General features: G+C 31.5%; 1 protein-coding gene across 1 annotated transcript; it reads left to right on the forward strand.

Annotated features, from left to right (window-relative positions):
• The first annotated feature begins 4328 nt into the window (after positions 1–4328).
• On the forward strand, positions 4329–5678 carry LOC127130201 (F-box/LRR-repeat protein 4-like). The gene has a single exon (XM_051059257.1). The coding sequence runs from the start codon at positions 4329–4331 to the stop codon at positions 5676–5678; it is 1350 nt and encodes a 449-aa protein (XP_050915214.1).
• Positions 5679–11562: the final 5884 nt, after the last annotated feature.

Below are 11562 nucleotides of genomic sequence, written 5' to 3' on the forward strand. Positions count from 1 at the left end.
GCTCACCCTGGCCAGGGTCAAGAGCATGAGGTCTCATCCTCATTTAAACTTTGATCAGCTTCACCCTGACGTTCAATGTTAGTGGTTAAGAGCTACAAGTTACCCCTTACAGTTTGGCTTGTTTGTCGAGGTTGAGCACTCCCTCTTGACTAAAGCCCACCCATTGTTTGAGCCTCTTGTATGGATATAGTGTGTGATGTTTGTTTACTTGTGTTGGTGTGTTTATTTTCTTTCCTCTTCTCATCTCCATTTCTGTAGGAGTCGTACGATTAACTTCTGAGGAAGTTGAACGTATGTAGAGTTTAGACTTGAGTTGACTCGCTTCCAGGATGAGTTAAGTTCTTGTTAGAGACCTCAACTTAGGGATATTGATTGCATGACAACTATTAGGCTCGAGTCTTAGTCTCCCTATTAGTTTGTTATTTCCCCGGTCTCTGGTTAGGAGAGTGTTTTACCCCTGGTGAGGGGAATTACGTCGCCCTGATTCTCATACCAGATGAGATACGTAGGCAGGAGGTTGAGAGCAATCTCTCGGGGCACCCTTTTCTTTGTTTTCGCGTGTGTTCACCCTTTAGTTGTTTTCTTTATATTTGTGTTGTTTCCTCTTTCCCTCTTCCATTGTTGAGTCTCTGTTTGTTCACCCTTATTCCCAACTTGTGTTTACCATTTCGTGTCTTTGTTTCTGGAATTTGTTTTCTTTGGTGTGAGTACCCGTTTGTTCAGCGTGTGTGTGTGTGTTGTATGTTCATACCTTGGGGGATTTCTTCTGTTATTATTCGGGGTTCACTAGTTGGGGTTCACTTTGGTTACCTGTTATCCGTTCGGGGTTCACCTATATTGACTTGGGGGATTTCTTCTGTTATTACTTGGGGTTCATATTGGGGTTCATCTTCGGGGTTCATTTGTGATGATTGTTATTCACTTAGGGTTCATCTCGGGGCTCATTTATGACGATTGTTATTCACTTAGGGTTCATCTTTGGGGTTCATTTGTGGTGACTGGTTATACATATAGGGAGTTTATTCTGGATATTTGGTTACTTTGTTGGGGTTCGTTCTGATAACCTTTTTCTTTGGTGTTCGCTGGTTAGCGTTTGTTATTGTTGGGAGTCGGGTGTAAGTCCATGTATTGACATTCTGTTTCCTTTTGGGTGTTTCTTTTGACGTCTCAACGTCCCTTTTTGGTGTCTTGTTTCAGCGTGCGTTAGTCGAGCTACGAGTGCTCTGATTCTCCTATGGATAGAGAAGATACGTAGGCATAGGATGCGATGTCTTAGCGAGCATGTCTCCTTTTCCCGAACTACGTTGACTCTGATGTTTGTTTCTGACAAACTACGTAGGCTCAGGATGCAACATCCTGCCGAGTCCACTTCCTCCGTCTTCTTTCTCTCCCCCACCTGTTTATCGTTCTAGTTTGTGCAGTTTCTTTGAGCAGTTAATTAGCAGCCCTTTCCTTTTCTTTGAGCTATCTTTTGAGTGTGGATCCCGTCGAGTACGGCGGACGTGAGGGGGTGTTAATCCTTCTCCTTGCGTAACCGACTCCCGTACCTTGTAATCTCTGGTCGTAAGACCGTTCCTTTCCCTTTCTTAGGTTAGTCCTGCGCTCCCTTTCCGTCATATGATGAATAGCGTCGGTGGCGGCTCTGTATTTTCCCCGCCGGTTGTTTTTCACGTTGCGACACTATGGATCAAACACTAATGCGAGGTATCTTAAATGTTTTCAGTCGTGTCTTTTGTCTTAATTTCGCAGATCGAGCTCAATTCTCTTCAGCAAATGGGCTTGGCTTTGACTTTTAGATCTTTGGTGAGATACCCTACCTAGACATGACAATATAACTTGTATTTGTAGAGACTCACCTGAACCCCCCGATTGAAATTTAAGTTTGGGTTTGCCCCTATTATTGTATGTGTAAGTAAGCTAATAAATGTGTGCAAATTACATTAACAAATAAGTAAAATTACATACTTATTAGAAGGAACAAATTTACAATTCCTTAAGTAAGGAGAAATGGATTAAGACACTCATAGTCTAACAAAGATAACATCATTAATGAAGCCATAAGTACGAAGTGGAAACATGTTGAAAAGAGAGATAGGAGCACAATGGAAGACATGTACTCCACCATCACAATATATGGGACATCATTGTAGATGAAAGTGTATAGTCCGTAGTGAGTTCAACGAGACCGAAGAGAAAAAAGATAGAGGTTGCTTAGACCTTTTTGTGGCTTAATTAGAAGAGAAGACAAAGGGAGAAAGTGAAATTCTTAAGGTAGTACGTAGTAGTGCGGAGCCAGAACTTTTTAATAAAGGGGGCAATTTATATAAATATTTTTCTACTTAACTTTAAATATTACATTTAAGTTTTGTGTAGTTTTTTATAAAATAGTTATATTTGATGATAAAATTAATATTATTGATCAAAATATATTTTAAATTATAATTAATATATATAAATTAAAATTTAATAAATAAAAATATAATAATAAATATATATTATATTAATACTCAAAAGTTATAATTATTTTGAGATTAAAAAAAAGTGAAAGTATAATATTTTGAGACAAAATTCCAAATTAAATTTTGAAGATATTTATATTAGTAAAAATTATCAACAATTAAAATTTGAGCAATTTTAAATATAACTCTCATGACAATATGCAAATTTTAAACTTTATATAAAAAAATTGATACTGCTATAATAATAATAATAATAATAATAATAATAATAATAATAATAGAAGAGTCTAAAAAACTGAAGTTCATAATATATTTTAACTAAAACATGCCATCTTTTTATAAGTAAAAGTTTAGTTTAGATTTTAAAATAGCAAGATCAAAATTATAGTTAAGTTTATTTTATAAAAAAATATTTAAAAAATATAAACTCTGAAATAAAGTATATTTCATAATTGGTACATATTTATTTACACAATTATTTTAAGTCATATTTACCATTTTTTTTCTAAACTAATGAGTTGTTTTTTATTTTATTTTAAATTTCTTTGTTTATATGCAGTATAGTTTAATTTCTTTTTAATTTCTACACTAATCAATATCTTCTAAATTGAAAACTTAAATAATTTTAATTAAGCGCCCATCATTCTATTTTGAAAGGAATTAGAAGATTCTCAAACATTAAGTAAATTTACATACAAAATATCAAAAATAGGAATTTATAAAATTATATTGCATACATCAAACTATATTCAAATTCAAAATAAATGATATCACACACATACACACAAATAATTATGTTTTCTACTAAAAAATGATTTCATCATAATATTAGATTCAAATCACCTTGAAAATATTTGTAAAATTCTTTAATATTCACTTTCACCCAATTTAAAATAAATAAATAGATCTATAACATAATAACCAAATCAATATCAATTACTTTTAAATTACATATTGATTACTAATTTAAATATATCAATTAGTTACCATATAAATTTAAAACTTATATATTTTCATTAAAATACTCATTATTCTTTTTTCTAAAGAATAAACAGATTTTCAAACATTAAGGAATTCTTAAAACTGATTTAGTGATCAATTTTTATACCCACCTTGATTTGATAACTTAAAATGTTAATCAAACTTAATATAAAAAATATTTTTTTTTTAAGAATTAGCGTATTCTTAACATTAAAATTATGAGATTAATTATTATACATTGTCAATGTAAAATTTTTTACACCGTCGGTTCATCACCATCACCCATTTGTATTATTTTATAGATTTTTAAAATAAAAGTCAAACTTCTTTTAATATCCAACGTCTATAATTAACTGATGGTGTAAAATCTTTTTACATTGACAATATATTCCAATTAATCTCTAAAAGTATTTACGTTTTAAAATTGTAAGATATTTTACCTAAAAGGTTTGATTAGTATTTTAAAATTGGATTTAATAATCTTTATTTTAAATTTGTTAGAATAAAATCAATATGGGGTATAGAAATTGATGACTAAATCAGTTATAAAAATTCCTTAATTTTTGGAAATCCGTTTATGTTTTAGAGTTTTAGGAAAAAAAATTGGTAATTTATTGAAAAGATAAAGATAAAATATTTAAACTTACGTGATAATTAATTAACATTTTTAAATTAGTAATTAATATGTGATTTAAAAGATTGGGTTGAATGATAATTAACGGAATAATAGATTATTTTGTTTCGCATTTAACCTAATCCTTACGCTTTAAATAAGTGACTCCACTGCACCAATATTCCATTATTCTCTTTCATCAACGTGAAATCGTGAATATGAAAAGTAACAAGTTATGTTTTCACAAATCACACTTCTTCCTCAACATCATGAACATGAAGATGAAGAACAAGAGAACTTGCCTCAAATCTATGAAGAAGAAGAAGAATAACAGAACTTGTATCAAATCTTCAGAACCTGATTTTTACTTACCAGATGATTGCTGGGAGCATGTCTTCTCATTCATCATCAATCCAGTCGACGGCACTCAAGACTTTAAATCACTATCTCTCGTCTCTAAACAATTCCTCTCCATCACCAACCGTCTCATATTCTCTATGAAAATTGATCATCTTCATCGTTGTTATCTCTCTCGTTTCTTCCATAGATTCTCCAACCTTAATTCCCTTGACCTCTCCTTCGGCTACCGTGATCTCGATGCCGCCATTGCTCTGGCTCTCCGCGACAGACCATCATTAAAATCTTTATCTATTTCCAGGATTGACCTAACTCATGCAAACTACATTAATTCATATTACATTGATTCTTTCGTGAGTTTGAAGGGTTTGACTTCTCTTAAGTTCATCTGGTCTGACATCCCTGATAATTTGCTTTACTCTATTGCAAGAGAAGGTCTTCGTTTGAAGACTTTTGTTCTTGAAGATTGTTACGGCTATAGTTACCATGGAATTTATGATTTATTATCCAAGTGTCACGGGATACAATATTTGGGTCTTCATGGGGTTGATTTTCTAACTAATCATCAATTTTCCCAATTGTCGTTGCTTATTCCTGACTTGATATCTATAAATCTTAATCATTGTTTCAAACTAACAGAATCAGCTTTGTTTGCACTCATTAAAAACTGTCATTCACTTGCTGAGATCACAATGGAACGCATATATATTGAAAGAGAAAATTATGATACTTCTAAAGATTTTGATGTCAACCCTCAATTAAAGTTTCTAAATTTGGCTAACAATTCACTTATAAATGATGATATCATCCTATTGTTTGCTTCCATTTTTCCCAATTTGCGGTTTCTTGATTTGAGTTATTGCTATGATATTTCTGAAAAAAGTATTTGCCAAGTTCTAAGTAAATGTTGCAAGGTTAGATATCTAAACTTGACCAACTGTAACGAAGTGAGACGACTTAAAATGAACTTTGTAGTTCATCAACTAGAGGTGTTGAACTTGTCTGGTACAAGGGTTAATGATAAAACACTCTATGAGATTTCAAAGAGTTGTTGTGGACTTTTGAAACTATTATTAAGACACTGTAAATATGTCACGGAAAAAGGAGTCATGCGTGTGGTTGAAAAATGCAAACAATTGAAAGAGATCTATTTGAGAGGTTGTGATAAAGTGAATGTTGATGCTATGAAGATCTCAATGCTTTCATCAAATCCATCATTAGAAAAAGACGATTGCTCCGATTTTGCTGGAGTTCGATTGAAGTTTTGATTCTTAATATAATTTTTGTTTTTGTTTTTATATTTGTTTTTACCAGAAATGACTTAATTATTAAAAATACCAACTTACAAATATGTATTCAATAGTTATTTTGTCTATGATAAACATCGAAATATAGTTAAATTTTGATGTTTTTGTTTACTTTGACATGAAAATATAACGGTGAGTCTGCTGTTTCTAGTTTGTTCTAGTGCAGGGAGATTTTCGGTCTGGTTGGCCTGTCCACAATGTTGTTTTGGTCTGTTTCAGACTATTCACACTGTTATTTCGGTCTGCTAGGGCCTATCCTCAGAATTGTTTCGGCCTTCTGCGTATATCTGCAGGTCTCTGGTCGGGTGCAAATTGGTTGGCTGTTAAAAGATTGCTGGAACCAAGACCGGAGTAAATATTGTAACATGATCCCTCATGGTGTTAGAAAGGAAGTTAATTTAGTGATTATATAGTTAATCATATACCCTGCCATGTGTTAATCTTATACCCTGTCATTATGCCAACTTCAACTTCATGTTAGTATTTGAAAAACAATGGTGCTTAATGGTTGAATTTACACAATGTTCTTTTTAACCTTTATCTTAATCTTTGTATATGATAAATTTTCATGAAATTGAAGCGGATATGATAAATATGTTGCATTGGATCAGTTATTGAAAGACACTATCATTTAACTTTGAACTTTGATTTATGGTAATTGGTAAATCTTAAGTGTTGTGCATTCGGGTATAAAAAATGTTGTAGTTAAGAAAAGCGGGTTACATAAAATATTTCAAATTATATAATTCCAATCACAAAATGAGTGATTAATTTGAGCCTTTAACACAAATTATAATTATATACAGTTAATAATTTTTTACATAGTTATTACAAATAATTACAAATATTTTGATTTCAATTCTAATTATATACCGTTAATAAATTTTTAAGTTATACAAAATATAATAGGAAACTAATAACATCAAATTTCCTTATTGACATTCCATCAAATTGATGTTGTTGGTGGTCAAAACAACATCAATTTGCTAAATAAACCGACGTGGAGGACAAGAAAATGCCTCGGTGAATATATATCAACAAGTTGAAGTTGTGAGGTGACATGCAAAAGACATATAGTGTGTTTCTCAAAGGCTTCCCGCCCAGATAGAATGACAATCCATCTCAATATGCTCAGTCTGTAAGTGAAAAACTAGATTGACAGCAATTTGAATATCACTAGTATTGTCAATATAGAGAGGTGTTGTTGTTTGCGGAGAGAAACCAAACTTAGAGTCAAATAATTTTTGAACAGGCGGTTAGCATAGCTCGATATTCAAATTCAATGGAGGATTTAGAGACTTGTGCTTGTTTTTTTTTACTTTTCCAAGAAATTAATACAGAACTAAGAAACATGCACCAACCGATGACAGATCGGTACATTTATGTCATCAAGTTTTTGAAATCGTTGCTTATTCTTGTACATGTTGAACATTTAACTTGACTGTTGACCCAAGATTTATTCTTAGATTTTCATAACAAAGGTCAAAATTCAATTGTAGTTCTCTAGAAATGAACCATCTACCATGTCTATAACCGCACATCTTATCCTAATTGCCTTTGTCTTGTTTACCCCTACATGCCACTTCCTTTGAACCTTTTCCTTGATATCCCTTATTTTTGTAAGAAAAGTGTGGTGTATCCCAAAATGAACATTAAATGCATGTTCCATCGTAGTGGCCAAATTAATGGGGGAAACTTCCACGTCCCTCACCCGTGGCCACCAACGAAAACATGTCATAAGTCCTCGGTCCGCTAGCCAAGGAAAGGGTTCGGGGACAACTATTCTGGGTCGCTCGCTGAACCCAAAAAGAACAAAAGGCCCAAAGTGGGTGAAGCATTTTAAGCATGAAGTGAAGTTTACTTCTGGAAGTTTGCTACTAACGTCAGATTAATCAAACGTTTTTTCCACATCCCACGCCACATGCCACATGTGCGATTAAAAAATTAGTCCTATGATAAAAGGGAAGAGACGCGGTATTTCATAGGTATTAAAATTATTCCATAAAATATATTACTAAGACATACGTTGACTTGAGTGTTTGAGTGCGAACCTTGCATATTAGCCACTTTTCCATCACATTAGAAGCGTCAACCACTGTGCATCACATCGGTATCCTCTCTCCGATCCTCATCTGTTTCTGTGAGAGTGATACCAGTAACCCCAACAAACAATTACATATACCCACAATGATCTCAACAAACAATTATTTATACCCATAATGATTTCAACAATCAGTTATCTTTACCCATAATTATCTCAACCATATGAACTACACTTAACAACTCATAAAAATCTCAACAATTTAACAAATTCTTATTTTGAATTATGTTGTATGTAAATTTTCTTAATATTTAAGATCATGCAGGTTCGTTTTTTTAAGGCAAAATTGTAACTTTGGTCCCCCTTATTTTACTTTTTTTTAGATTTTGATCCTCCCATTTTAAAAATCATATTTTGGTTATTTTTTAAGTTTGTGTTAGGTTTTAGTTCCTAAAAATGGACCAAAATTCAACCCAAAACGTAAAAATTGGACCAAAATTGTGGTTTTTAACATGGAGACTAAAATAAAAAAGATATTAAAATTGCAATTAAACCTTTTTTTAAAAGAATGATGGACTTTAATTAAAATTATTTATACTTTAAATTGATAAGATGTTTTCGATAATAAAAATTGATTAACATTTTAATAAGAGATTAATTATTATGTATTTTTAACGTCAAAAAATTTACATAATTAATTTATCAAAACTTTAAATATAATTAAAATAAAAAATTAAATATAATTTAAAATATGACCATTATGATTAATTGATAATATGAAATGTCTTTTATATTCTTAGTGCACTACTAATATTTTTAAATAATGTTGTTTATCTTAGGGGTGACAAAACAGGTCGTAATCCGTCGGACCAGCATGCTTACCCGTCAAAAAATGGCGGTTTGGATTGAGATTTTGTGCCCGCCTACCCGTTCAGCCCGCCCCGCTTTAAGTCCGCAAAAAAATGACTGGTTGGCTTGCCAACCCGCCAACCTAATTATCAAACACTTAAAATATTTATTTTTGTTGGTGGAAGGTTAATACTTAAACTATATATAGTTTTGTAATACTTGTTGATGATTCTATTTTATATATTTATTTGTGAATATATATTATATTTTTTAAAGTAAAATTTATTAAAAAAATACTTTATAAAAAAATATTCTAAAAAATAAGTGAAAATCTAATTAAAATGTAAAAATAAGCATATTAATCTATTAAGAAATGAAAAATAAATAAATAAAAATATAGGCGGGTAAGTCTGTCGCCGGCCAACCCGTCACCTTGGCGGGACGAACAATATTTTTATTATTTTACAAATATTTTCAAAGTAATTTGAATTTAATATTAAAATTAAATATTTTTTTAGTAAATTAACACACTAAGTGAAAAGGGAATCCGACACAATGAAATAATTTATTGAAATGGTTCCATAATTAATTTTTATTTTTATTATGATGCATTTACAGTGCCATCTAATAAAAATATATCATCAATATCATATAAATTTTTTAAAATTTTCAACATGTCTTAACGGATACATGATCATCATCCATTTTCTTTTTTATTATTTAGAATGAATAAAATTATAATTTATACTAGTAAGAGACCCGTGCTTTCGCACGGATCGAACAAAGTCAACAAAATATAAAATAAATATAAAATAAAAATTATATAATTGTGTTTAAGAGATGTATATTATAAAAATTATATAAATTGATGTTTAAGAAATGTATATAAAAGATATACAAATAAGTAGTCTCGGTCCATCGAGAATGTATATTTTAGTAAAAAAATAAATGAAGTAATTAAGTAGTCATCTACCCGTGCAGGGGTCGCACAATATCGTTTTAAGTAGTAAATAGATAGAGTATAGTGATGGTTAAGAAATATATAGAAAAAATATATAAGTTAAGTAGTCTTAACCCATCAGAAATATATATTTAAATAGAAAAATAAACAAAATAATTAAGTAATCATCTACCCGCACATGAACACGAGTCACACAATGTCGTTAAAAATTGAAAATAAATACAGTATAGTGATGGTTAAGATATATATATATATATATATATATATATATATATCTATATATATATATATATATATATATATATATATATATCTATATATATATATATATATATATATATATATATATATATATATATATATATATAATGATGGTGTTGTGAGTAAAGCTAATTAATTATATTAGTTATTATTTAGTTAATTAATTAACATTAGATGAATATTAATTTAATTAGAGTGGGTTATTGTTATTATTACTTAGATTAAATAATAAAAGATATTATTATTTGTTAGTATTTTATTTAGTGAGATTAGTAATAATAATAAGAATTATAATAAAAATAGAAAAGAGATGGTGAGATAGAGAGAGGGAGAACACATAACATTTGGGAGAAAAGAGAAGAAACTGAGAAAGGGAGAAGAAAGGGTTATGGCTCAAAAGAAGAATTCACCATTGTTGAAGGTCAAAGAATCAATTGTCAGGAACTCTAAGGTAAGGGCGAGGTTCTGATTATTTAAGGGTTAACATGATGATGGTGCATATATTATGTCATGTAGGTTTGTGGTTTTTCTTCTCTATATTCATGACCATTGTGATAATTGGTAATTGTTGAATTACGTGTGTGTGTGTGGTATGATGACGTTGTGGTTGATGTTGGAATGATAAATTGTTGCAATTGTTGTTGTTGGAATCACAAACTTTGGTTGGATTGTATGATGTCAACATTGTGTGATTGGTGTTGTTTTGGGTCAGAGTCGGAACTGAGTTATGAATATTTTCGGTGTAAATAAGTTGGGGTTTTCACTACGCCAAAAATGACTTTTAACAGCGCATCTTAGACAGCGCTTTTAAAAGAAAGCGCTGTCTAAGGTTAAAATTAAAATAAAACACGGAAAATGTTCCAAGAAAATGATGAAAGCGCTGTCTAAGGGGGGGTCTTAGACAGCACTTTCTAAAAGCGCTGTCTAAGACCCCCCCTTAGATAGCGCTTTTAGAAAGCGCTTTTAAATATAGACCTTAGTCAGCGCTTTTGATAAAGCGCTGTCTAAAGTCTTTAAATTAAAAAAAAAAATTAAAACCAAAAGCGCTGTCTAAGGGGGGGTTTAGAAAGCGCTTTTGGAAAGCGCTGTCTAAGGCATACCTTAGAAAGCGCTTTCCACAAAAGCGCTGTCTAAGGTCTAATTAAAATAAAATTTCAGACCACAAAAGCGCTTTCGTTCTCTGTTCTTTTGTTTTCCCTCTTCTTCACTCACCTCACAAACTTCCGCCATTTCCTCTTCCCCTCAATCTCCATCAGCCATAACCTTCTTCTCAACTCACACAACTTCACGCAGACACTCCAAAACACGACATCCCCATATCACCCTATTTTCCTTCAACTTCCGAAAACCCTATTTTCCGCCTTCGAGGGTCCCTCCGCCGTCACCCAAACAATCGACCGCCGCACTCGCCTCTCACCTCCGAACCTCCGCCGTCACCCAAACAATCGAAGGTTGCAGCGCAAGGAGATCACTTGAATACGGTACGTTCTGCTCTAATGCTCTTCCTCTTCTTCCATCTTTTGAAGTTGAATACGGTACGTTCTGCTCTAATGCTAACATAATGCTAACTTGTTAGATGTTAGTCAATATGGTTAAATAATTAGCTTGGCTTAGAATAGAGTTAGTTTAGTTATGCTTATGATGTTATCACAGTCGATTTCCATTGTCAATTACAATAAGAAAAATTAATGAACTCAGTGGGATTTCTGTCATAGAATGAAGTTAGAATGTTG

Source organism: Lathyrus oleraceus, chromosome 3, assembly GCF_024323335.1.
Source record: "Lathyrus oleraceus cultivar Zhongwan6 chromosome 3, CAAS_Psat_ZW6_1.0, whole genome shotgun sequence".
In the NCBI taxonomy this organism is placed as follows: Eukaryota; Viridiplantae; Streptophyta; class Magnoliopsida; order Fabales; family Fabaceae; genus Lathyrus; species Lathyrus oleraceus.

Bases quoted from the DNA above. Each gene is read 5' to 3' on its own strand.
- LOC127130201 (XM_051059257.1), top strand. From the start codon at position 4,329: ATGAAGATGAAGAACAAGAGAACTTGCCTCAAATCTATGAAGAAGAAG.